The sequence below is a fragment of the Gambusia affinis genome, linkage group LG17 (assembly GCF_019740435.1).
Source record: "Gambusia affinis linkage group LG17, SWU_Gaff_1.0, whole genome shotgun sequence".
Lineage (NCBI taxonomy): Eukaryota > Metazoa > Chordata > Actinopteri > Cyprinodontiformes > Poeciliidae > Gambusia > Gambusia affinis.
The window spans coordinates 25,747,276-25,774,571 of record NC_057884.1 but is presented as its reverse complement, the minus strand read 5'-3'; the positions used below and the strand labels follow the sequence as shown (position 1 = coordinate 25,774,571).

At 41.3% G+C, this 27,296-nt stretch overlaps 2 protein-coding genes and 1 long non-coding RNA gene across 6 annotated transcripts; 2 read left to right on the top strand and 1 right to left on the bottom strand.

Annotated features, from left to right (window-relative positions):
• The first annotated feature begins 288 nt into the window (after positions 1 to 288).
• On the top strand, positions 289 to 6,929 carry ppp1r3b (protein phosphatase 1, regulatory subunit 3B). 2 transcript variants are annotated; one of them, XM_044096050.1, is made up of 2 exons: positions 289 to 1,269; positions 4,814 to 6,929. In XM_044096050.1, exon 2 carries the CDS (start codon positions 4,823 to 4,825, stop codon positions 5,672 to 5,674), a length of 852 nt encoding a protein of 283 aa, XP_043951985.1. In that variant the 5' UTR covers positions 289 to 1,269; positions 4,814 to 4,822; the 3' UTR covers positions 5,675 to 6,929. The 2 variants fall into 2 exon arrangements, with proteins under 2 accessions (XP_043951985.1, XP_043951984.1); XM_044096049.1 differs by lacking the exon at positions 289 to 1,269 and adding an exon at positions 1,290 to 1,903.
• A 1,128-nt stretch (positions 6,930 to 8,057) lies between these two features.
• On the bottom strand, positions 8,058 to 11,098 carry LOC122819368. Its single transcript, XR_006368592.1, has 3 exons — positions 9,263 to 11,098; positions 8,265 to 9,157; positions 8,058 to 8,178 (listed from the first exon to the last, which is right to left on the bottom strand). It is a non-coding gene; the product is annotated as an uncharacterized LOC122819368 (long non-coding RNA).
• Positions 11,099 to 13,455: 2,357 nt separating this feature from the next.
• Positions 13,456 to 23,030, top strand: LOC122819315. 3 transcript variants are annotated; one of them, XM_044095944.1, is made up of 6 exons: positions 13,456 to 13,538; positions 13,712 to 13,759; positions 15,145 to 15,213; positions 15,406 to 15,448; positions 17,470 to 18,939; positions 19,941 to 23,030. In XM_044095944.1, the coding sequence occupies exons 4-6, from the start codon at positions 15,438 to 15,440 to the stop codon at positions 21,484 to 21,486; spliced, it is 3,027 nt and encodes a 1,008-aa protein (XP_043951879.1). In that variant the 5' UTR covers positions 13,456 to 13,538; positions 13,712 to 13,759; positions 15,145 to 15,213; positions 15,406 to 15,437; the 3' UTR covers positions 21,487 to 23,030. The 3 variants fall into 3 exon arrangements, with proteins under 3 accessions (XP_043951879.1, XP_043951880.1, XP_043951878.1); XM_044095945.1 differs by lacking the exon at positions 13,456 to 13,538 and having other exon boundaries at positions 13,645 to 13,759; XM_044095943.1 differs by lacking the exons at positions 13,456 to 13,538; positions 13,712 to 13,759; positions 15,145 to 15,213 and having other exon boundaries at positions 15,222 to 15,448.
• Positions 23,031 to 27,296: the final 4,266 nt, after the last annotated feature.

The window sequence follows — 27,296 nt, the reverse complement described above, 5'->3', positions numbered from 1 at the left end:
CAATATAAAACTTTGTTTGTTTAGTTTTACAATTTTGCCTGTTTGTTGACGTCATTTTTAAACATCAAATCGGAAGTTATGATGAATTTTCATGATCACATTTTTGACAACATGCAGAAGTCTTAATGAGGAGTTCAAGGAGAACCTCAGAACCGGGCAGAACCAACCTGGACCTCCAACCTGGACCTTCTATGACACTTTGTCCTTCCACTGAACTTTCCATTCATATAGCTGGACAGCAGTTTGTTTTAATATGCTTGGATTTTAAATATGGAATATGAATATATGATGAATTAATGTGAAATAAATTTATTTTTCAAACATTTTAAAAGTTCACCAAGTTGGACCATCTGTTGATACAGAGGAACCTCTATGAGATTACTTATCCAGAACCTTCCAGGTTATTCCAGGTTTCTCCAGGTTATTCCAGGCTACCCCAATTTATTCCAGGTTCATCCATGTTTCTCCAGGTTCCTCCAGGTTTTTCCATGTTTCTCTGGGTTATTCCAGGTTCCTTCAGGTTCCTCCATGTTCTTCCAGGTTCTTCCATGTTACTCCACATTCCTTCATGTTTCTCCAGGTTATTCCATGTTTCTCTGGGTTATTCCAGGTTCCTTCAGGTTCCTCCATGTTCCTCAAGGTTTTTCCAGGTTCCTCCAGGTTTTTCCATGTTTCTCTGGGTTATTCCAGGTTTCTCCAGGTTCCTCCATGTTCTTCCAGGTTCTTCCATGTTACTCCACATTCCTCCATGTTTCTCCAGGTTATTCCAGGTTCCTCCAGGTTATTCCAGGTTTCTCCATGTTCCTCCATGTTCCTCAAGGTTATTCCAGGTTTCTCCAGGTTATTCCAGGTTCCTCCAGGTTATTCCAGGTTTCTCCAGGTCATTCTAGGTTTCTCCACGTTATTTCATATTTCTCCAGGTTATTCCAGGTTCCTCTATATTTCTCCAGGTTCCTCCATGTTCTTCCAGGTTCTTCCATGTTTCTCCAGGTTATTCCAGGTTTCTCCAGGTCATTCTAGGTTCCTCCGCTCCGCCGGGCCCAGCCTGCCCCTCCTCCACAGACAGCAGACCGTCACTCCGCCTGCGCGCGCCCTCATTGGCTGCGTGGATGTTTTCACGTGGCGCCTTCGTGGGTCTTTGAGGCGGAGACAGAAAGGTGCAGCGGCTCCTAGTTGCTCTGTGACAGCGGCGAGGGGCGGCAGGCCCATCAGGTGTGTCGGTGGGGACGGAACCGCGACCCGGCAGATGTTTCTCCGAACCTGCTCCAGGTAACGCTCCGCCCCGAGGCCCTGCGGGTTTTTGCGCTGCGTGAAGCGCGTTGTTTGTCATGAGCAGAACTAGAAACAGCAGAACCGATTTAAACACCGAAATCCGGAGAAATATTCCAGAAAACCGAATTTCTGGAGCCGAAAACAACCAAGTGACGGAACCGTTTGTTCTGCTGCTGTTTCCCGAACCAATCAGGTTTGATTCATATTCCAGCTGCTTCAGCCGCAGGTTAACGGAATCTGGTTGGTTTTACGCACCGCCGCTTTGAGCGTCACAACTGCAGGTTGCTGCAGAAATCCGGATTGATTTGGGTCCATGAAAGGTGGCGTGGTTCCGAAGCGGTTCCGGCTTGAGAAAGCGGTTCAAACAGCAGGAGAACGTTCTTTATGAATGAAGCGAGACATGAAGAAAAGCTCCGAATGGAGGATGCGCCGCTTTGCTTCGGCTTCACTGGGAGGTTGGAGGTTCTTCTGGACCGAGCCGGCTGGATTGGTTCTGACAGGAAGACTTTGAGCTGCGGTTTGGTGGAGAAAGTTTGGTTTCCTGATGTGGGTCAGAACCACGCAGAGGAAGTCGGTCACGGACACAAAAGTTCAAACTAAAGATGTTCCACTCGGTCCGGATTCCGACCCGGTGGGTTTTTAAAGGTCCGACTCGTTGTTCGGTTCAGAATCAGATAAATGAACTTAATGGAAAGAACGATCCGGTTCTGGTTCTGGTCCAGATGTGATGTTATGACTTCCTGTTGAAAATCTTTAGTTTTGATTGTAGAAAGTTAAAGTTGTAGTTATGGATCCAGTTCTGGTCAGTCGATTAATCGATCCTGATGTTCAGTGGAAGGATTTTTATTTTGTTTTGAATCAAAATGACTGACTGGACATTTAAATACTAGATATCCATTTGGACTCTGGCTGGTTCTGCTGCCGACCCGGTTCTCCTGCAGGATATTTGCTGCCTGAGGAGACGGATGTGATCTGGAAGAAACCAGAATATTAAATATTGTTTATGGTTTTCCAGTGAAGTCGGATGTGAGATGAACTGAATTTACTCTCCTGTAGTTTAAATACTTTTCATTCTTCTGAGGTTCTATGGATCCCGTCCAGAACTTCGGTCCAGTCAACGGCTGTTTTTAAAGAGTTTCTGAATCAGTTCTAAATCAGTCATCAAAACTCAATAAAGAGTTGAGTTCTGATGATTGAACCCGGTTCTGTCACGGCGCTGAAGGTGCGTCTCCACGGCAGCAACCAGAGCCAAACCGGGCCAAGCGGGTCGCAGCAGTTTGTCCCAGAAACGGCAGCAGGGAGCCAAGCTGTGAATACGACCCAGTTCAGTTCCCAGTTTGATCTTCATAACCGTTTATTTGAACAGAGATGAGAGGAATAAATCGGCCTAGTCAAAGTCCGTTTTGTTTATTCAATTAAAGAAATTTCAGTTTTTATCAGAATGTTTTAAAAATAAAACAAACACAGGAGGTCTGGAGTCTTTGGATTGGAGGTAGAGTGGAGCTGTAAGTGGTCTCTGGTTGCCCCGTTGCCCCTCTGAGTTGGGCAACTTTCAACATTTATCACTTTTGGCTTCATTTGGTTTTAAACCAAAACTGCTGCGAAGCAAACAGAGTGGATCTGATTTATCTTAGTTTCATAATCATGTTCTGGACTTTGACATGAACATCTGATCTCCTCCTGGACCGACGGCGAAACGCAACCAGCAACCTGCAACCTGCAACCAGCAACCTGCAACCAGCCAGGATCAAATAACAGGATATGAAGCTCATTCCATGTTTTATGTGCACAATTTCAAACATTAAAGACAAAATATTCATTTTCAATTCAGTGAAATTTGTGAAAGTTTGCTCAAAGTGAAAAGTTTCCAACTGAAGACGAGGAAACGTGGTTCTGACCCGGTTCTACTGGATATTGGATCAAACCTGAAACGGCTTTAGATCATTAGTGTCAATAATGTGATTTAATCCACGGCTGGAAGGAACCAGGCCAGTAAAACCAGTTCAAGTTTGAACTCCCTCTCATTTCAGTTTCTGGCTTCAGGTCCAAAGAAGTTCTGATCAGAACCAAAAAATCCCAACGTGGACCTGAAAGTGAAGAAGGAATCATTTCTGACTCTACAGGAATTTTACTTTATTTTGTTCCTGCTGCTGTCAAACATGTTATTGTTCTGAAGACGTCGATGATCTTCATTGATTAATGATTGAGTATTGAAAACCCAGAGAGGCGTCCAGTCTGTTCTCACCGTCTGACCCTCCAGCAGGGCAGTAAGGCCCTCGGGTCACATGGTTCATCAGCCAACCTGCTGACGGTGGTGACCTTGCCATGACCTTGCTGCCTGTTGGTGGTCATCTGATTGTGGTGTGGAAGGATCCCGTCCTTGACCCGGTCCTTGGTTCTGTTGGTGCAGGTGGCTTCCTGTTTGGTTTATATCTGGAGTTCTGACTCAGAATCACTGAATTCATCTGATGCAGCTGGTTTAAAATCTTGGTTTGTTGTGATCACAGTTGGTCACATTAAAGGCAGAGAAACATTTTCAGATACTTTAAATTCTGTTTGTTTCCTCTTTCTTTAAAATGTGGAGAAAAACGTTCAGCTGTAGACTTTAAAAAACCTTTAACCTGAAAAGTTCTGCAATGTTTTACATGGAGGTTCCTGTGTGCGTTCACACTCTGCTGTTGGGATGGCGGAACCAGAGAGCTTCTGGGAAACCCAGAAGGTCGGCGTGACGATCAGATTCTGCTGATCCGCTCTGAGCGCCGGACTCCTGCGGCATCCAGTCCTCTGACCCCCAGCACTCAGTGGCTCTGGTGCTTTAACTGTTTCTTCTGATGGATCAGCGGTTGGACGTCACGCTGCATCAGTTTCTACCATGTTGCTGTTCCTGAAAACACACCAGGCTCTTGGCAGGAGCCGTTTCACATTCAGTGGGTCAGATTGTGTAAACCAGATATTGCTGCGGACGCGTGTTGCTCCCTGAGGTCACATGAGAACGCAACCGGAACGCAACCTGTGACGTTTAGTCAGTCAGAAATGAGGCAACGGAAACTCAGAGGGAAATCTAACGTAGACAAAACGCATCAACTGCGTTGACGCAGCAGAAAGTGGACATTGAAGACGTATTTTTTAAAATTGTCTTTTCTCTGTTTAATGCCTCTATAATCACAGCCAGTCGGCCATGTTGGTTTCCTCTGACATCGTTTGATCTGGAGAGGTTTTCATCTGGATGTTGAGTGAAGCTGGTTTGTGTTGCATTGACCAAACCGTCCACAGAGCTAAAATTGACCAACAGAGTTAAACTCTTACTGTGTGAACCAGACATTTCCCTTCCAGATCACAAAACTCTGTAGAAACCAACTGTGAACATCCAGGAGAATGGAAAGCCATTTCCAAAAATTGGTTTTACATTCAACTTTTTCTTTTTTTCTTGAGAAAATTGAGTCTAGAACCGACTACACTGACCAGATGTTAGGAAAACGGCAGCTGGTTCTGAGGAGCATCGACCTTCTGACCTTCTGACCTTCTGACTTCTCTGTTTCAGGCTCTCTGCATGTTTCCTCCTGAGCCCGACATGCCGATGGACGTGACCTTACCCCTCTTCCTGGCCAAGGAGGAGTTCGTCTTCACCGCCCCCTCCACGGTACAGACGTCCTGCCTGAGGTTCCAGCACACAACCTGCCTTAACAAAACTGAGCCTGAAGGTGGCGCCATCACCAACAAAGACACGAAAACAAAGAAACGTGTTTCGTTTGCCGACCACAAAGGTCTGTCCTTAACCAAGGTGAAGATCTTCTCCAAGTTCACAGACCCCATAGAAATCCCTGTGAACATCCAGGAGATGCTGAGCTCCAAGCTCACGCTGTCGTCCACGGAGGAGGACAAACTGGTGCTGGATTTCACTCAGCCCTCCTCAGACTACCTGCTGTTCCGGCAGAACCTGGAGCAGAACCTGGTGAGCCTGGAGCACTGCGTGCTGAAGGAAAAGGCCTTTGCAGGAACCGTTAAAGTAAAAAACGTGTCATTTGAGAAGTCTGTGATGCTTCGGGTGACCTTTGACTCGTGGAAAAGCCACACGGATGTCGGCTGTGAATATGTGAAGGACACGTACCCGACCTCGTTCAGCGACACCTTCTCCTTCGAGGTGTCTCTGCCCGCCGAGATGTGGCCCAACGAGCAGGTCCAGTTCGCCGTGTGCTACAAGGTGAGCGGGACGGAGTACTGGGACAGCAACCAGGGTCAGAACTACCGCATCGTCCGGTCCTACATGAAGAAGAACCGCCACTCGGACTCATCGCAGTTCGGGATCCACTTCGACCGGTACGGCAGCCCCACCTGTTCACTCGGGCTCTTCCCGGACTGGCCGAGTTACGCCGGCTACGAGAACATCGGGCCTTACTACTGAACATCAGTTTTTAACTTGCACCTCGTCAGTGATGACCTGCTTGTTTTAAAACGGTTCCTGTAATGTCGGGTTGCTCCTGAAGTCCGTTTCGCTGTCGATGCTGGATCACACTGCAGACCGGGTCGGGTCCGGACCGACGGGTTCTGAACCTCCTCATCCTCATTCCAGATCAGATTTTAAACTGGCTGTTGTGACAGGAACTGTAACCAGCTGACCAAACTCCACCAAAACGCCTCCAAGTTCTCAGGTTTTAACCTTCAGAGGGACCATCTGAACAAACCGCAGCTGCTAACAGGAAGTCCTCTTGTTTTTATTGAAGGTCACCAGGTCACCGCGCTCCTGAGGCGTCCTGCTGCCACTTCTGCTACAGGGAACATTTTTAACTCCTTTATTCTCAGAAAGTTTTGGGTTCAGGAAGACGTTGGTGTCGGGCAGCAGACTGGAAGCTGAACAACATTCCTCCTGTCTGAAAGGATCAAAATGTCTCGGTTTCCTGCTCCAACGAGTCTGGATCAGACTAAACTCTCTGTCTTTGTTTCTGAACACGGTGTGAAGATATGCTGATGATCCCAGATTGTTCCTGTAGTTGGTTTTTCTTTCTGACCGTTTAAACATGGCCGACAGTTTTTAACGTTCTGCTGTTTGATTCAGGCGGTTCCTGCGTCAGCTGCAAGCTGCTGACAGAAGGTTTGGGTTTGTTTTATCAGCAACCTTAATAAGTTGCTTTATTTCACCTTAATCTGTGCCGTTATTGTGAGAACAATCAGAAAATATTAACTTGGACACTTTATCTTAAAGCCGACTGCGAGGAATTTAAAGTTTCATAGTTCTCAGATCAACAGGTGGCTTTTTGCTTCAAAGCTATGCAGAAATTTGCACATCAGTAAAACCAGTGAGAAAATCAGTGAGATTGTTTGGATGTTTGGTTTTTAAAGAGGACTGAGGGAAACGAGGAGGTAACAAAACTTCCTCAGCGTTCAGTGAATCAGTCTGTGTACAAAACCCTGAAAATAAATAAGATATCTTTCATTTAGTGGCAGTGTGAGGAACCAGTGTGTGAGTTTCTGTTTTAAGTGTGTGTGTGTGTGTGTGTGTGTGTGTGTGTTTGGCCTCTGCTTTCAGGGACTGAATGACTCGGAAGTCATTTTTAATGAAGGTTAATAAAGTTCTGCCATGTTTTACTCATAAAGATGAAATTCTGTCTGTGACAAAAATAAAAATAAAAAGAACAATAAAAAGTATATTTTTATCCTGACCCTGGTTGGCTGGCTTCTTTTTACATAAGTCAAATTAGTATGTAAATTAATATTTAAAAGTATCCTGATGAAGAATTATCAGAAAATGTTCCCATAACTTCATGTTTTCTATTTTCTGGTTTTGTATCATTAAGCTTTTTTCATTTCTTTTTATAATTTTACAACACTGATTTATTTTATCCTGGTAATTTCCTAAATGTTTCTCCAGCAGGGGGAGCCACATGCTGACGTTATGTGACGTAGAGCTGTATGTAAATGAGGTCCACTGTGGACCAGCGCTGCCACCTAGTGGTGGCGGGTAGTTATACTTTTCTATCAGCAAATAAACTGGGAAGAAAGTGTTAAACAAATACTTTAATTTTAGTTTTGAAATTTCTAAAATAAGGCAAATAATGGCTAGATGTAATAATATAAACAGTTTAAATGGACACTAGGAGAAGTTGGCAGATTAAAACCCAAATTTAACAATAACAATCCAATAAAAGGACTTAAGATCTTAATAAAAGTGGATTATTTACTCCCCTGAGTTAAGACAATGTGAAGATTATATTTTATGAATTATATCTGTGTTAATTATTAACTGTTACACAATATTTTAAAGCATCTGCCCTCGTTTAACATGTTTATTACCAGACAGAACGAATCAAACTGAACCTCAGGGTTGGGAGGTCAAAGGTGGAAGCGCTCCTCATTTCCATAAGAAAGTAATGTTTAACTAACTCACCCTTGGCACACATCATCCACTTCATTACTGAAAACTGAACTCTGCATTTATTGGCTCCAGAAGCTTGAACGTTAAAATCCACCTAAAGATGCGGTTGCTGCAGTCAGCGCCTGTAAATCCCACTGAAGTGACCAATAACAGATTTATCTGGAATTTATATCACAAACTGAACAATGTAAATAAATGCTAGTTGCCTCTCTTGTTTCACATCAACATTTAAAATCTGTGTTCAGCAGAACCCAATGGCTCTGAAACAAATACTGTTTGAGACACTGCAGGGAGAGGAAGAGTTTTGTGGCTTTAAATGGTTCTTGCAGTGGACAGATGACCTCGATGGTCTTCCAGTCATCCCAAAGAGACGGTGGATCAGACGAACCTCCAGGATAAATGATCAAACATCCACAGACCTGTGCAAGGTAATTCATCAGGCAGCTGGTTAGGATTTATCAAAGTTTGTTTTTTGAACTGATTAAATAGAAGCAACAAGTTACTGATTCATTTTCTGTCCCAGGTGTGTCTCTGTCCTACAAAGACATGGAAAATCCACAACCTGTTAGAAACCACAAAGAACGGCTGCAACCAAACCTGCAGGACACATCTAGGTGTTTACATGAAGGGTGGACGTCCAATAGGAATACGGTCAGTCTAGATGAGCCGGACGTCACAGCAGGAGACCAGCCCATCTCCAGGTTCATCAGAAGAATTGAAACGGCAGTTGGAAAACCGTCTGAACCAAAAATCAGCAACATATTTACACAGGAGCAAAAACAAACATCAGAACAGTGATGACCAGCGGAGAGGCAGCAACAGGAAAAACCTTCTTGGTTCACAAATTTGTTCTTGACTGGACAGAAGACAGAACCGGTCAGGATGTCCATCTGATGTTTAACCTGGTGAATTTTCCCAGGCAGGAGACGATCAGCCTGTCTGAACTGATCCACACGTTTTCCTGGAACTGTACACATCTTCAGGAAACTCTCATTTTGATAAGAGTGAATATAAAATCATTTTTGTATTGGATGGGCTGGATGTGAGTCGACTTCCACTGAACTTCACTGCTGCAGAAAAACTGTCTGTTGATGTAACAAACCTGACCTGCTTCCCTCGGCTGCCTCTGGATCGGCTCCCGACCTTCAGGCTCTGGTCAGATTCCTCCTGAATTCATCCACATGGACACAGAGCGCCGAGGATTCACTGAGCAACAGCAGGAGGAGATTCGGAGACGGAGAGCAGGTCCATAGGGCTGCTGGGTCCCTGCTGTTAAAGACCAGCACTGGAGGAGGACTGCCCAGTACTTTAACTGGGATTTACATTGAGATCCTCATGGTTCAGATGCAAACCATGAAACAAAAGTTTGGCAAATCAAAAAGCTTGAAGTACCTCAAGACATTGATGAAACAGTCATTTTCTGTGGAAAGCATAAAGGAGGAGGACGTTAACAGCTTGGAGGATTTTTCTGTCTATCCAGAAGTCTTCTCACAGTCCTTCAAGGAGGAGCATTGTCTGAAAATGAGTGGAAACAAAGTTTTTAGCTTCCTCCATCGGAGCATCGTAGAGTTTCTGGCTGCTGTTTGTCGCCTCTCACATTAGAAACAAACCAAAACATACTTTCCAAATTCCAGGCTTCGTTTGCAGCCAAAAGCCAAAAGCAGGAAACCGTCTGTGAAATCATCAACAAAGTCCTGAAGAGTTCAGACGGACACATTTCTTCACTCTCTCCTTGGTCTTTTTCTGCAAAGAAGTCAGCTTCATCTTGAAGATCTACTTCCACAGACAGGAAGTAGACAGCTAACTGCTGATCACGTTAAAAATAAAATCAGAGACGGTCCTTCTCTGATGGACAGTTCTCCAGTGGACGAGGTCCAGCAGTTCCTGGAATCACAAACAGAAATGAACTCTCCTTCTCATTGGTCTTCATTTCACTTTCATCACTAAAAGATCTACTTGTGTTTGACCTGAAAAATGTTCTCCATGCTGTCCTGCCAGTGGTTAAAACCTCCCAGACGTCACTGAGAGCTTCAGCGGACATTTATCATGACGAGCCCATCAGAAAACCATTTACTGCACTTTCACTCATCATGTCAGCTTCTCCAGGCTGACTGGCTGCAACCTTTCAGAGAGACGTTGTGCAGCTCTGTGTTCAGCCTTTAGCTCTCAGTCCTGCAGTCTGGGAGAGCTGGACCTGAGTACCAAATAGGGTAAAGAAATCCAGGCCTGGAGCTGCTGGGCTGAAGAGTCCTCACTGTCAACTGGAAACTCTCAGGTCACAATTACTGGACCTTTAGAGTTATAATGGGACGTTTTCCCAGCCAGAATCTTATGGGAGACAGACTGAGCCTTGGCAGTGCTTTTCAGAAATTAGTCAATGGTTTCCATGTTGCTTTAGTTAAAAACGACAGACCAGTTGAACTAGAGAGCAACACATTGTTGGTATTTCTGATCTTTAAAGTTTAAAGAATGTGGTTTAAAAAACAGTAAGAACTTTTTTCTCTGGTTTGAAGCTTTCAAGCACCACTTAGTAACTTTCTTGAAGTAATTTACCTGATTCCAAATCTCTGGTAAAGAGCCTGCAGACATTCAACATGCAGTAGTGCAGCCTCCCTGTTGGACAGACGGGAAGAGGCCGAGGCGATCAGACAGTCGGACCGTCGCTTTAGGACAGAGACAGAATTACGTCATGAATGATGTAAAACTCACTGCTGCACCAGCAGCTAATGAGAAAGTAGACAGCATTACAATATATCTTAGATCAGAAATAAATCTTTAAAAACACATTTCTTAATCAAAGACACCACATGATAAACGGCTTGTACTTGTACTACGCTCCACAGCGCCTCACACTGACAGGAATATACAGAGTAAAGGTCAAACGTCTCGTTGTTCTGGGTTTATCTGCTGTAACTTGTCAAAGGGAAGCTGTGAAACTTTGTCCTCAGTTCTTGAAGAGTTGGACCTGAGCAGCAGCGACCTGCAGGACTCAGCAGTTTGTCTCCCTCTGATTTAGGGTGTGTGACTGTGAGCGGTCAGCAGTGTTGGGTAGTAACGGATTACATTTTTAAAGTAACTTACCCAACACTGGCGGTCAGAGGATATTTGTGACGTCCTCAGGCTGGTGGAGCTCTGTAGTCTGAGACGGCTGGACCTGAGGAACGACGAGCTGAGGCCGTCAGCGGGGGGCCGCGTCAAAGATGCACACAAATAAAAAATAAAACATTTGTACCAGAAGGTATGAAGAGGTGGATTTTAGGAAATGTTATCAGAGTTTGTCGTTCTGATGGGGATGAATCTGTTGGACATCAGACAGTCCAACCAATGAACCCTCCAGCTTCCTACCTTCACAAACGTCATTAAACGATGCTGTCCTCCTGTTTGGTCACATGATCTTTTTTTTTTTTACCATTTCCAAGGTACAACAACTTACCCTTTGGCTCAGCACACTTATGGTTTGTTTTCCTACTTGTAAACATTAAAGGATGAATGGATGAGCTAAAATAACGTCTCGGTTTCCCTTCAGACTGTAGATTTACACAAACAAACACAAATCCATTTCCTGCTGAGCAACATCTCCAAAACCTGCCTGGATTTCCAAGAAACCTTCTGGGTTTGACTTGATGTTGAAGTTACTGAGAGACGGAAACAGCAAAACTCAGAGAAGACGGTTTTTCCTGTTCAGTCAACCAAACAGTTGAAGATCAGGTGATGAACTCACCTGATCATTCCAGTTTGTTTCCATAGCAACGATTCACAGCACATTTCACTGAGTTGTCGACCAGCTACAATGGGCTTGGACCCCGTTGGAAGTTGCTCGTAGTTCTAGTTAGGCTTTAATTTGTCCATAACAGATTGGTCACATGATGAATATTTTTCTGAATCGGAGATGTTGGAGACCCAGAGGAAAACTAGCTGCACTCACTAAACACAGCTAGCACAACAGTTATGCTATGGCTTTAGCATAACACAAAGCAGGAGTATAATCATATAGAACTACAACTTAACATTTTGGTTTTAAATTAATATTAACAGTAATATTTAGTTTCTAACATTAGTTTTGAGATTTTATGTAAAAAAAAAAAATATATATTTATATTTATATTTACAATAAATATTAAACTATATTAATTGACAATCCTAAAAAATGTAAAAACATATTTGAAGTTATTTTTCATGTTGTATTAATGTTTGTTATTCTGCTGAAGGAAAATCAGCAGTCGGGCAGAAAGCTGGTAGTACCTCCGTCTACCACAAGGGGGCGTTCCTGGTTCTGCCTGCAGGCATTAAACTGCATTAGAAAAGTTTTCAGTCATTCTGGTTATTCTGTCTCCCCTATTTTGAAGGTGTAGCAACAAGACTTTGCCTCCAGCACCGAGGGAGCAGCCAGCCTGGATATCATCACCTCCAGCTGACAGAATGTAAATTATCATTTTATTTCCAGATGGAAACCTCAGATCTCTCCTAATGAGGGGCGTCACTCCCTGAGACGCAACAGGAAAGTAACAATCTACCTTTTTGCATCATAAAATGACAAAAATAACACACAATGACTCAGAAAAGGGACTTTAATGAGATTACTAGACTGGAAATAGTAACCAGTTAGATTAGTCATTCAGATTATTTACGGATCTGTCGGGTTCTGATGTGTCCCGCCCTCAGTGTTAAACTCTTTCCCGACACTTCAGTGTCATGGAGATCCAGTCATTGATGAAGGAAGTTTCCTTTTCTGGTCCAAAGATGACAACTTCTCTCTTATCTGAATTTAAAAGCAGGAAAACCATCAAAGTCCCAGAAGAAAAAAATAAAAAACTTCTCAACACTCTGGAGCTTCAGCTCTTATTAAAAGAATTTTTCTTTTATCAAGACTAGTCAACAGAAATATTCTTCTGTTTCTTCTGTCTTAGAAACGTCCATCCATCCATTTTCTAATCACCCTTGTCCCCAATGGGGTCAGGAGGGTTGCTGGTGCCAATCCCCAGCTAACGTTCCGGGCGAGAGGCGGGGTCACGGGGTCACCCTGGACAGGTGGCCAGTCTGTCTTAGAAAGGTGTCAATTGTTTTTGAATATGCCAGTTTTTGGTCAAATCTCTATAAAATGTGTTTTTATCGTGGCTGTTTGGGTTCAGTGTGATCTGGAATCCAAAGCATCCCGCGCCGTCTGACGTGAATACCGCTGGCAGGAAGAGGCGTTTGGACAGAGGGAGGTGTTGGCAGCGTGGACGGTATGTTCCTACTTCAGCTACAAAAACAAACCCACTTCCTGCTGAGCAGCATTTTTAAAATCCTTCCAGTTTCCAGTTCTGATCTTTCATAAGAGACAGAAAACTGTTTGATTCTGTCAGTCAGATAAGATACTTTATAACACAGTGAGCATCTGATTGGTTGAGTTTTATATACAGAAAACAGCTGATATAAACACACCAACTCAAAATGAATGGAAGTCAATGAGCTGAAAACGACGTGACCTTGAATTTGATACAATATAAGGAGAGTTTTTCCAACACTATCAGTTCCTCAAAGAACAGTTTAAAATCTCACTATATATAACTATATAACTATATATATATGGATATATATATAGTTATATAGTTATATATAGGTATAGTGAAATATAGGTGAAAATAAAAAACACATTGTAAATAACCCTAACCTAAATACTTTTATTGTAAATAAAGTATTTAGGTTTTGCTGGAACAAACTCATAAATAATAGTTTAAAATAATTGATATGTTTTCTCTGTCATTTCCTGTTAGATGAAAAGTTTCCCTTCATGACTTCAATCTAAACCTTTTCTGTTTTCTCAGGTCATGTGACCAGCTGCTCCTCCTCCACTGCACTATAAAAGCTGGTTGTTCAGCACATCTCTGCTCTTCCTGGCTAATCCTCATCACAGGTAAGAAAAACACAAATATCCTCTTCAAAAGATGAAGAAAAATTCCTAAATCACGTCAAGCCGGTTTTCTGATAAAATGTGTGGATAAAGTCCAACATCAGGAGTCGTGATCATCTAGAGATCATTTGTTTCAGACAGAAAACCTTCTGATGTGTTTCTGTCTCCGTCTTCAGAATCGTCACATCAAACTGCATGGAGCCGAAACCTTCCTGACATCACAGGTTTGGCTTTATGTCACATATTTCAACAGACCTTTTTCATGTAGCAGCATCAACATTTTCTTTTAAATATATTTGCTAAAATCTTTCACTCGGTTCTTCAGCATCTTGGATGAGGATTTGCTCCTCAGATTGTTTGCAGGTTTAGGTTTCATTTGATTTTGTCCTCCAAACTGTATTTCCAGGTTCTGTATGCAGAACATTTTAACATGATTAATGATGAAAAGTTTGGCTTCAAGCTTTTCTCTGTGGGATTAAATACAATTTAAAATACAATTTAAAACACAATTTAAAATACAATTTAAAAAACAATTTAAAATACAATTTAAAATGCAATTTAAAAAACAATTTAAAAAACAATTTAAAATACAATTTAAAACATATTCAGTCCAAAACCCAGGAACAAAGATCTGCCTCACATGACAATGAAGTGACGTTAGCTCAACACTGCTAACTGCTACAGGCTAATGCTGCTGCTACAGGCTAATGCTAACTGCTACATGCTAATGCTGCTGCTACAGGCTAATGCTGCTGCTACAGGCTAATGCTAACTGCTACAGGCTAATGCTAACTGCTGCAGGCTAATGCTAACTGCTACAGGCTAATGCTGCTACAAGCTAATGCTAACTGCTACAGGCTAATGCTGCTGCTACAGGCTAATGCTAACTGCTACAGGCTAATGCTAACTGCTATGTGCTAATGCTAACTGCTACAGGCTAATTCTGCTGCTACAGGCTAATGCTAACTGCTACAGGCTAATTCTGCTGCTGCAGGCTAATGCTAACTGCTACAGGGTAATTCTGCTGCTACAGGCTAATGCTAACTGCTACAGGCTAATGCTGCTGCTACAGGCTAATGCTAACTGCTACATGCTAATGCTGCTGCTCCAGTGAGTAAACTGGCCTGTTTCTGCTGTTTGCTCTGTATTTTAATCTGATGTCACATTTTTATGTATTTTCTTGTTCTGCAAATCAAGAAGCTGGAAAACAGCTTTTAATTTTTCCATGTTTTAAAATGTAAATAAATATTAAAAATAATACAAGAGTGGAATGTTTCAGTTTAAAATAGACTATTTACTCAAATATTGAAACGTTGAAAGATAAAAATGAAACTATAAAACCTGCCTGCTGCGTGTGAGTCAGAAGCAGCTGAAGAATAAAATCCCAGCGACCTGGACAGGGTGACCACACCTGTAACTGGACGCCAGCAGCCCTCACCACTCCATCAAGGTGTTCACATAGTGGATGCAACATAAAACAGAAATATACAGGATGTCCACCACAGCGTTTGACCCCTCTGGTCATCCTTAGCATGACTCTTTCTGCAAACATGTCAGGATAAATTAACGACAGCCTGATTCTCATAAACCTTCTCTGTGAATCAAACAGGTTTTCATCACCAAGTCTAATAAAACCAGAACATCTTTCTAAAGGGAGAGACCAGATCTGGACTGTCAGGTTGGTTGATGGTTTGTTACCTGTGAGTTTAATGTCCTGCAGGAGCCTGGAGACAAAATCAATCTGTGACTTTAAACACATTTAGTGGAGCTGCTGTTGATATTCTGTGTCACAATGAGAATTAAAAATGGTCATTTCATTCTAAGTTAACCTGGAAAGACTTTGGTTTCATGTTTTGTTCTTATTATCCAGGTTCCTCAGCTGGTTCCACTGCCGGCTGCACAATGTCCAGAACGTGAGTAACACTAACAGCTCTGTTCTGCTAGATGGGGACAAAATAAATCATATCTGTATGTTTTAAAAATGTACATTGAAATTATACTTCAAATATTTACATCTTATTTATGCCTTTCATGAGTCGGTAGAAAATCTCCACTGTAAGACATCAGAGATCATCAGTTCTGCTGCTACAGTGAGTTTTGTCTCTTTTAGAAGAGACCTGCAGCAGCTGAACTTCACTGCAATGAAAAATCACTGAATATTCAACATGGCCGACGGCGTTCTTGAAGGTCGTCTTTCACTGATCCTATTGTTGTTGGCAGACAAGGTGAAAGACACGGCAGAGGTCTAATTTAGTGAGCAAAGTGGCTGATGGTGTTTGGTTGATGAGGCGCCGACCAACATTCATTCTGATGAAGATCAGAGAAAATCGAAATCAGAGGAGTTTCTGTCTTCCTGCATCCACAGGGGGTCTGGATCAACACACACATGTTCAGTGGCAACCAGTCAACGTGTTGCCACTGAAACACATCAGAGACACATTGTGTTACAGTTGAGGTGCATCCAGAACCCTCCAGTACCGGCCCAAATAAAGCAGAAATAAACAGAGTCCAGTCTGAAAACAAGGTTTTTATGAACCACTTTTCCACTCCCCACATGACCTTGTCGGATCCTCTGACCTTGTCGGATCCTTTGACCTTGTTGGATCCTTTGACCTTGTTGGATCCTTTGACCTTGTTGGATCCTTTGACCTTGTTGGATCCTTTGACCTTGTTGGATCCTTTGACCTTGTTGGATCCTCTGACCTTGTTGGATCCTCTGACCTTGTTGGATCCTCTGACCTTGTCGGATCCTTTGACCTTGTTGGATCCTTTGACCTTGTCGGATCCTCTGACCTTGTTGGATCCTTTGACCTTGTCGGATCCTCTGACCTTGTCGGATCCTCTGACCTTGTTGGATCCTTTGACCTTGTTGGATCCTTTGACCTTGTTGGATCCTCTGACCTTGTTGGATCCTCTGACCTTGTTGGATCCTTTGACCTTGTCGGATCCTTTGACCTTGTTGGATCCTTTGACCTTGTTGGATCCTCTGACCTTGTTGGATCCTCTGACCTTGTTGGATCCTCTGACCTTGTTGGATCCTTTGACCTTGTTGGATCCTTTGACCTTGTTGGATCCTTTGACCTTGTTGGATCCTCTGACCTTGTTGGATCCTCTGACCTTGTTGGATCCTTTGACCTTGTCGGATCCTTTGACCTTGTTGGATCCTTTGACCTTGTCGGATCTTCTGACCTTGTCGGATCCTTTGACCTTGTCGGATCCTCTGACCTTGTCGGATCCTTTGACCTTGTTGGATCCTTTGACCTTGTTGGATCCTTTGACCTTGTCGGATCCTTTGACCTTGTCGGATCCTCTGACCTTGTCGGATCCTTTGACCTTGTTGGATCCTTTGACCTTGTTGGATCCTTTGACCTTGTTGGATCCTCTGACCTTGTTGGATCCTCTGACCTTGTTGGATCCTCTGACCTTGTTGGATCCTTTGACCTTGTTGGATCCTTTGACCTTGTCGGATCTTCTGACCTTGTCGGATCCTTTGACCTTGTTGGATCCTCTGACCTTGTCGGATCCTTTGACCTTGTTGGATCCTTTGACCTTGTTGGATCCTCTGACCTTGTCGGAGGGGAAGTGACATCATGAATAATAAGTCAAAGGTGGCGTGGGGGACAGCGCGACCCACGTTTGGAGGGCTGCGCTTCCTGTCAGCCTGCTGTCATATAAGAGACACTAGAACCACAAAAGACCCCCTGGTGGGGAACAAATAAAAATAAAAAATAAAAACAAGTCTGTGGCGACCTCTGGTGGAGGGAGGAACGCCGGAGGTCTCTGAATGTTCGGAGGGAGTTAAGGAATAAATAACCGGAGAAACAGATTTATTATTATTATTATTTTCAAAAAATCTATGAAAAAGATTGTCTGAAAATCAAACTACTGATGATGTTCAATAAAATATGTTTCTAAACGACGTCTAATTCCACAGGGCACCAAACCGCTCAGGATGTCCGGCCATCTACCAAAAGGAAACCACAAAAACCAGCTGTGGGACGGTGACCAGAGTCTCTGTGGGTAGAAAACAACTGAACAAACCAAATAAAACCATTTTACTTGTTGGAGAGAAAGGAGCAGGAAAGTCTGCTCTGATCGACGCTCTGTTCAACTACGCCATGGGAGTCCGGTGGCAGGATGAGGTCTGGTACCAGATCAGAGCAGATGGAGGTCAAAGTTCAACCTCAGATGTCATCATGTATGAGATCTTAGATCCTAAGAATAAAACTTTGCCTTATTCTCTCACCATCATCGACACGCCTGGTTATAGAGACACAGACGGACTTCAACATGACGTCATCATCAATCAAAGGTTGTTTGATTTGTTTCGGTTAGAAGACGGGATCCAGCAGGTTCACGCGGTCGGTGTGGTGATGAAAGCAACACAAACCAAAATGACTGAGCAGCTGTCAGACGTCTCTGGTTCGGTGATGTCTCTGTTTGGAAGAAGCTTGGAGAAAAACACCGTGGCTCTCATCACTCACTCCGATCCAACAACACCCAGCGTCTCTCTCAAGGGTCTTCAGGCTGGAGGAAGTCAGTGTCTTTACTTCATATTCAACAACCGACAGCATGAGGCCCGAACACAGAAAACCAGCACAGATCTGGAGGAAGCATGGAGACTGACGGAGAGAGGAATGAGCCACTTCTCAGCTTTTCTTCAAAAGGTTTCAGCTCAGCAGCTGCAGGTAACCGTCAGTTTGAACTCCTTCATCAGACTGACAGCCTCCATCCAAAACCTGCAAGACAAAATCAAACTAACTGAACTGAGACAGAAAGAAATCAAACAGATTCAAGAAGCTATGAAGAAACACAAAGAAGAGATCAGATTTAACAAGAAATTAATTGTGGAGGTGGATGAAGCCTACAAAGATAAAGAACTTGTTGAAGGCGAGGCGTCGTTCTTTAAAGCAGCTGTTTGCTGCACCGTCTGTGAGGAGAACTGCCACTATCCTGGATGTACGACGGCCCTGGACCCTGAACACTGCGAGGTCATGACCCTGGCATCCTGCACCGTCTGTACTGGGAGATGTTCTGCATCAAAACATGTTAGAGGCAACTGGAGGTTTGTGACCAAGACTAGAAAAGTTCAGAGAACCAAGGAGGAATTAAAACAAAGATACTTCAAGAGTAATTCAGACACAAAGGAGACAAAACTTACAGAAAGTTTAGTTCAAGCAATGGAAAACCTGAACAGAAAGAAGGGAACTCTGATAGAAAAGTCTTATCAATGTGCCATCAGACTGGATCCAACTCTCCTCAAAGTGAATTCAGTTTCCACATACATCAATCTGGACTTCCTGATCAAGAAGATGAAGGACGACGGACAGAAAGAGAAGGTCCAGAAATTAGAAATGATAGACGGACAGATGGACGGAGGAGCCAAATCTGTCATCGGATGCAAGTAGGTCCAACCAACATTTATTAAGATTTTATGTTTAACTGAGCAGATTTATCCTCCACAGAGAAAACAGCCTGGATAAGATTTAATCTTTTAATGTGTAAAAATGTTTTATTGTCTGAAAACATGTTGAATTGTAGGTTATTGTTCAGGTTAAAGGTTTTCTGATCCAGTTACAGGATGTCTGTCATCATCCAGACATTAAATCTGAACTTTATTCTGTTGAATTTGGACGAGACAGAAGTTTTAGTTGTTGGTTTGGAGCTTTGGAAGAATAATCTGTTTAATCAATCAGTTGATCTGGATGGAAATAAATTGGCCTCCAATCAAAACCATCATTGATCCAGTCTGAGAGCGAAGTGGGAACATCTGGACCAACCAGAACCCTGAACTAATTATCAAAGGTTTTATATGTGAGAAGGAGAATCTGAGATTATAATCTGGATTTAACAGGAAGCCAATGAAGGGAAGATGAAAATATGATCCCTGTTTTAAATTTTCATCAGAGTCTTGCAGCATTTTGGATCATCTGATGGTTTTTAACTGTATTTGGTTTCCTGGTCGGAGTATTTTCTACTTCCTCCACTTGTTCAGCGTCACTCTGGACAAAATGTTTCTGACTTTGACAATATTCCAGATGAAAACACTTGAAACGTCCAGGATGGACTTTAGATGAACAGAACTTTAAAGGAAATAATCCAAAGTTCACCAACATGTTTCAACTCTTCACACACGTTAGAAAACAGCAGGACTTTAAATCTGTTTAAATCTGTTTTATTTTCTGTTTCTGGTTGATGTTTCAGAGAATTTTGGTTTTAACTGACTTCAGGTTTACAGAGCATTTTGTCTTTAGTTTGTAAAATTGTCTTTATCTGTTTAGTTTTTATTACTTTGGCACAAGTCTCTCTTTCTATTACAACGTTAAAATGTAAAAGTTGGAGAAAGGCTGTGATTTAAAATCCTCATCTCTAAAAGCCAAAGTTAATTTCTGTGTTTTTGTTCAGGGTTGACAGCACATCCATCCAACACATCATCTCTAACAGCGACATCATCAGCTCAGAAACTCTGGTCATCTACCAGCTGAAGACCAGAAAAGAGACGGTCGAGTCCCTGACCAGAGTGACCTTTGGCAAGAGAAAACAGAACAAGCCCAATAAAACCGTCCTGCTTGTTGGTGAAACTGGAGCAGGAAAATCTACTCTGATCAACGCTCTGGTCAACTACGCCATGGGAGTGACGTTTGAAGATAAAGTCTGGTTTCAGATCGTAGAAGATGAGAGACGAAGTCAGACAGAAAGTCAGACATCAGATGTGATCGTCTACCAGCTCTTTGGTTTTGAAGGTCAAACTCTGCCGTTCTCTCTGACCGTCATCGATACTCCTGGATATGGAGACACCAGAGGGATCGAATACGACGTGATTGTCAGTGAACGATTACTTGAATTGTTTCAATCAGAAAACGGTATTCATGAACTTCATGCAGTGGGTTTGGTGGTGAAGTCCAGCGTGAATCGTCTGAGTGACCGACTGAAGTACATCTTTGATTCAGTGATGTCTCAGTTTGGAAAAGACATCGAGAAAAACATTGTAGCTCTGGTCACTCACTCCAATGGAAGAAGACCAAGGGACTTGCTTCAAGCTCTGAATGCTGCCAAGATTAAATGTGCCAAAGATGAGAAGGATCAACCCGTTCACTTCCTGTTCAATAACTGTCGATACAACGATCGGACGGACGGAGAGTTTCTAGAAAGTGCTGATAAAATAGCAACAAAAGGACTGAGAGGCTTTACTGCCTTTCTGGAAAAAACTGCAGCTCAAAAACTGGACATGACTTTAGAAGTTCTGAATGAACGGATCAGACTGTCGGCCTGCATCCAGAACCTGGAGGAACGGATCCGTCTGTCTGAGATGAAAGAGGCAGAAACTAAACAGATTAAAGAAGCTCTGGAGAACCACCAAGAACAGAAGAACCAGAAGTTCACTGTAGAAATCCAGGAAGCGTACAGAGAAAAAGAAACCATTGAAGGAGAGATGTGGCTGATGACGTTGGTTAAAGGAGCCGTCTGCTGCACCATCTGTGAGGAAAACTGTCACTACTCCGGCTGCACCAAACTGCCCAAAGACTGCGAGGTGATGAAAGATGGCCGCTGCACCGTCTGCTCTTTAAAATGTCCCGTCGCTGCTCATGTGAAAGGAAAGTGGAGATATGTGACAAAAACAAGGACAGTTCAAAGGAATATGGAAGATTTAAGATCAAAAATGAAAAGACATTTGAGCTTTTTAGAAAGTTTAAAGGATGAAATCACAGAACTGAAAGCAGAGAAATGTAATTTACTTGAAGAGAGTTTCCAACATGTTGTCCATCTGGAGCAGGTTGCTCTCAAAATGAACTCTGTGTCCACATTCGTCCATCTGGACTTCTTGATTGATAAGATGAAGGAAAATGGAGACACAAAGAAAGCCCAAAAGCTGGAGGACATAAAGAAAAAGGGCGATGAAGGAATCGGGTCCATATTGAAGTACGTGTGGGGAAAAATAAAAATAAAGTGAAAGAAGAGCTGAACGGTCTTCTGGGAACCGACTGACTCTGATTGGATGTCGGCTTTAAATTTCTCACGTCTCTGGATCAAATGAGCCACAACATGGAGACGGTTCCTAAAGCTGACAGAAAAACTTTAATTAGGCCACTTCTAATAAGTCATTAAGGGTTGATGGTTGTAATCCCATCCACTACAATGTCAGTAAAATGTGTGGATTGCCAAATGTTTTCTAGGTTTTCTGTTTCTACACTCAGGATGGTTCAGTCTGTTTGACTCCATCGTGTCTTCAGTGTCGGGTTCGGTGGAGGGAGGGTTATGATGTGGGAATCCCACTGGTGAAGGAACTTGAAAGAGGCAAGAACTCAAGGAAGGTGTTATGAGGAAACGGGGAGCTGTGGACCCCCTGCTGTGAACATGAAGAGACGAACTGACCATCGATTGAGACGACAGCAAACATGTTCTGACCATTTATCAAACATTGTGTGGATTTAAATTTATACCAATTTAGTTTTCTTCTTTGGGTAGTTTGAAAATATTTCAGTTAGAACCTAAACTTGTAATAAATGTGTATATTTTGAATTGTTTAGATCATGTAGTTAATCACAGTGACCCAGAGCTGGACGGCTGTTTGGTGAATGTCTGCTGTTGACCGGAGGTTTGATAAATGACTTTCTGACCACTTTTCATTTTCCACTAAATAACAAGACATTTTTATTAATCATTTTGTTTCTGCTTTAGCAAGAAAGAAGTCATGTATATTTTTACAAAACAATCAAGTCAGAAGTGCAAATCAAACCAGCAGTAAGAGCCTGAAGGGAATGTAGAGGTTTAGAAACATCGAAGAAAAATTAACAAAATGAACAAAATGAACAAAATGAACAAAATGGACAAAATGAACAAAATGGACAAAATGAACAAAATGAACAAAATGAACAAAATGAACAAAATGAACAAAATGAACAAAATGAACAAAATGGACAAAATGAACAAAATGAACAAAATGAACAAAATGAACAAAATGAACAAAATGAACAAACCAGGAAAAATACTTCTGACGGGACAGTTGAATGTCATGTAATGCTGAATGTGAATTGTTGAAATATGTTATGACAAATGCTAATAAACAGTTAAATGAGGAAAAAACAATAACCAAACATGATTAAAGTAAAATAGATAATACAGAATAAGATATAAAAATAAATAAAATATCAATGATTATTATAGAACATGTATTAACATGTTGTGTGAAGAAACAAATAAAGTTTGTGTCGTAACCTTTTAGTCTGCACTGCAAACTGCTGATCAGCAGCCTGAAAGCTGTGAATGTAAACCAGGAAACGAGTTTCTGATTGAATCAGTCATTGATTATAAATTATTATTTTTACTGAATACATGGATTTACTCTGCATGACACAAATAAAACCACATTTTATTATTAGTCTGGAGGGTTCGTCATCTGAAATGCTCCGACAGGGAAGAGGGTAACGAGAGAGAGGGAAGCCAAAGGTCAGCAGGTCAAAGGTCACCAGGTCAAAGGTCAGCAGGCCAAAGGTCAGCAGGGTTCCCAGGAATCCCAAGGTGTTCCCAGGAATCTCAAGGCGTTCCCAGGAATCCCAAGGCGTTCCCAGGAATCTCAAGGCGTTTCCAGGAATCCCAAGGCGTTCCCAGGAATCCCAAGGTGTTCCCAGGCCAGCAGAGAGACATCGTCCCTCCAGAGTGTCCTGGGTTTCCCCTCCTCCTGGTGGGACATGAACTCCTCACCAGGGAGGCGTCCAGGAGGCATCCTGACCAGATGCTCCTCAACTGGCTCCTCTCGATGTGAAGGAGCAGCAGCTCTACTCTGAGTCCCTCCTGGATGACTGAGCTTCTCTCTCTAAGGGAGAGTCCAGCCACCCTACGGAGAAAACCCATTTCGGCCGCTTGTATCCGCGATCTCGTTCTTTCGGTCATGACCCAAAGCTCATGACCATAGATGAGGGTGGGAACGTAGATCGACCGGTAAATCGAGAGCTTCGCTTTTTGGCTCAGCTCTCTCTTCACCACGACGGACCGGTACAGCGCCCGCTTGACGGCAGACGCTGCACCAATCCACCTGTCGATCTCCCGCTCCCTTCTTCCCCCATTCATGAACAAGATCCTGAGATACTTGAACTCCTCCACTTGGGGCAGGACACCCCCCCTGACCCGGAGAAGGCACTCTACCCTTTTCCGGCTCAAGACCATGGCCTTGGATTTGGAGACACTGATCGCCATCCCAGCCGCTTCACACTCGGCTGTGAACCGCTCCAGCGAGAGCTGAAGATCACGACCCGATGAAGCCAAAAGAACCACATCATCCGCAAAAAGCAGAGATTTGATCCTAAGGCCACCAAAACGGATCCCCTCAACACCTTGGCTGGTCCAGAGATTCTGTCCATAAAAGTAATGAACAGAATCGATGACAAAGGGCAGCCCTGGTGGAGTCCAACTCTCACCGGAAACGAGCCCGACTTACTGCCGGCAATGTGGACCAGACTCTGACACCGGTCCTACAGGGACCTGACAGCCCGTATCAAGGAGCCCGACTTTCTGTTACTCTTTCATTTGGTCACTTTATTTAGTTTTTTTATTTGTTCGTTTTAAATGGGGTTATGACGGCAGTAATGGTTTTCTGTTCTTCCTGAATGTTACTTTACATATTAATTAGTGATTAGTTTAGATTTATCTTTGAAATTATTGTTATTTTAGTTAACTACTTGGTGTTCACACATTAATTCACTTTATTTGTCAGTTCTTTATATTTTTTGTTAAAGGTAACAAATGAATTTCTTCCTCTTGAGTTATTAGTTTCTTCTGGACCTGCTGCTGATCATTAAACTGACTGAGGTCCATCTGTTCACCAGGGGAAGGAACATTTGCTTTATAGTTTATTTTGACCATTTATTTAATGTTTTTTTTCTTTTTGAAAGTTAGTTCTGATATTTATTTAATTTACAGATGTAATAATATTCTGACCAGTATTTGTTAGGTTCTTCTGTTTAGTGCTCTGATTTTGACCATCTGAGTTATACTTTATTATGTTATCTTATGTTATGTTATGTTATGTTATGTTATGTTATGTTATGTTATGTTTGGGCCCAATTTGTCATTTGTGAATTATTTTTGGACATTTTTGTAATAAATTAAGATTATTTTGTAAAATTTTTAACGTCTCTCTGGCTGGTTTATGCAAAACCCTCAGAGGGATCATCATAAAAATAACTGAAAAATTAAGTTTTTAACACTGCAAACATTCTGTTATAACCTTTTAATAATAACTTATTAAAAGGTTTTTAATAATAATAATTAATTAAAAGGTTAATAATAATAATTTATTAAAAGGTTAATAATAATAATTTATTAAAAGGTTAATAATAATAATTTATGAAAAGGTTAATAATAATAATTTATTAAAAGGTTAATAATAATAATAATTTATTAAAAGGTTAATAATAATAATAATTTATTAAAAGGTTAATAATAATAATTTATTAAAAGGTTAATAATAATAATTTATTAAAAGGTTAATAATAATAATTTATTAAAAGGTTTTTAATAATAATTTATTAAAAGGTTAATAATAATAATTTATTAAAAGGTTAATAATAATAATAATTTATTAAAAGGTTAATAATAATAATATTTATTAAAAGGTTAATAATAATAATTTATTAAAAGGTTAATAATAATAATTTATTAAAAGGTTTTTAATAATAATTTATTAAAAGGTTAATAATAATAATTTATTAAAAGGTTAATAATAATAATTTATTAAAAGGTTAATAATAATAATTTATTAAAAGGTTAATAATAATAATTTATTAAAAGGTTAATAATAATAATTTATTAAAAGGTTAATAATAATAATTTATTAAAAGGTTAATAATAATAATTTATTAAAAGGTTAATAATAATAATTTATTAAAAGGTTAATAATTCTTGCTCCTCTTCACAGTGAACATGTTAATTACAGACAGAAGTTTTTAGTTTTTAATACTCAGGATTCCCATCGAGTTTTGACTCTATGATCTCTTGTCATGAATTGTTGTGAGGTGAGGGAGACGCAGCAGATCCAGAAGAGACGTAGATGATGAGTTTAATCCTGTTTAATCCTGTTTAATCCTGACAATAATCCAGAAACAGTCCACAGACCTGGCAGCACTGCTGAGTGTAGATTGATGCTCATAGCAACAGGAAACTTCAACGGACAAACTGACATGTGCAGAACTGACGCCAAAATGAGACGAGGATCCGACAAAGACATGGAGACACTAAATACACATGAAGTGATCAGGGAACGAGAAAAAACCTGGGAACTAATCAAAGGGAGACAGAACAACATGGAAACTCAGGAAACTAGAAATAAACACACAGAAAAACATGGAACCTGACATCTACATTATTAAACATGAATTCTGACAACTGTCTTCATTTAAATTTAAATTTGGCACTTAGGATTTTAGTGTTTTTTACTATTTTTACTATTCTGGTAATTGTGTTAATTTTCTAGTGTTTTGTAATCTAATGTGTGAATAATGAATGTTGTCTGTAAAATCTTAAAGCTGCTGCGACCTTGAATTTCACCTTGTGGATTAATGAAGTATTCATCATCATCATCATCATCATCATCATCATCATCATCATCATCATCATCATCATCATCTTCTTCTTCTTCTTCTTCTTCATCATCATCTTCATCATCATCATCTTCATCATCATCATCATCATCATCATCATCTTCTTCTTCTTCTTCTTCATCATCATCTTCATCATCATCATCATCTTCATCATCATCTTCATCATCATCTTCATCATGCTGACTCTATGTAAAATTTTAAACCGTCACATCAGCAGTTATTAGAAAAGGTTTGATTGCTGTGATTACAGTAACATTTTCCTTTCTGTAAAAAGTTTTCTTCATCATCTTTTCAGTCTGTCACCAAAGTTCCCACGCATGCTGGGACAGAGAGAAGGAGGTCCGACAGGTTGAACGATACCTGATCTTATCTGAACAGGAATGTGTTGACATCTTGGTTTCTCTTTCTTTTGTCTGGACTGACAAAACAAATCCATTTCCTGCTGAGCAACATTTTTAAAAGCTGACCAGATTTTCAAGAAATGCTGCTTTGACTTTCTGTAAATGTTCCTGAGACGGAAATAACAAGAGAGGAAAGTCAGGTTGGTTCTGTTTCATCCATCAAACCAAAAGAGTCATGAACAAAACCTGAGATACAGGAACTCCTCCAAACGAGGAAGGACAGAGAAAAACTGGACAGGATCCAGAATCAGAGCCGCTTTGAGACAAAGAGTCAGAAAAATTCATCGTTAAGCCAAACGAAGGGATGTGGCGTTGGAGCTGGTGGGACGTTTGGGAGAAATCAAAACTGGAGAGGAAAGTGTGAGAGTCAGAGGTAAACAGAAGCTGTAAAAGATTATTTTAGTAATCAAGTAATCTGTTGATTATTGTGGCAATTAATCAAGTAATCAAATAAAAAAATTATAAAATAAAATATTGGTAAATACGGCCGTAACAGCAGTATTACTATCAGGTATCAACATTGACCCAATTTTTCATTCCAGTGTGTCAAACAAAAACTTTTCTGTAGTTTAGAAAATTAACTTGTAACATTTCACCTGAAGAAAAGTTACAGAAAAAATCTGAGATTAAAATGAGTTTAGTAGAACCAGGCACATTTATAAAAATGTCTATCCTCCAGTTTTTAGTTCATTTTTCATCTTCAGTCAGTTTAATACATGAACTCTCACTTTGTCCATATTTATGGTTTAATTTCCATGTGAACG

What these genes read in the sequence shown, in the direction of transcription:
- ppp1r3b (XM_044096049.1), top strand. Translation starts at nt 1,817, where the DNA reads ATGTGGGTCAGAACCACGCAGAGGAAGTCGGTCACGGACACAAAAGTT. An exon ending in TCGGTCCGGATTCCGACCCG is followed by an intron (nt 1,904 to 4,813) that starts GTGGGTTTTTAA and finishes TCTCTGTTTCAG; the next exon opens with GCTCTCTGCATGTTTCCTCC.
- LOC122819315 (XM_044095943.1), top strand. Translation starts at nt 15,384, where the DNA reads ATGTTTTGTTCTTATTATCCAGGTTCCTCAGCTGGTTCCACTGCCGGC. An exon ending in GGCTGCACAATGTCCAGAAC is followed by an intron (nt 15,449 to 17,469) that starts GTGAGTAACACT and finishes CTAATTCCACAG; the next exon opens with GGCACCAAACCGCTCAGGAT. An exon ending in AAATCTGTCATCGGATGCAA is followed by an intron (nt 18,940 to 19,940) that starts GTAGGTCCAACC and finishes GTTTTTGTTCAG; the next exon opens with GGTTGACAGCACATCCATCC.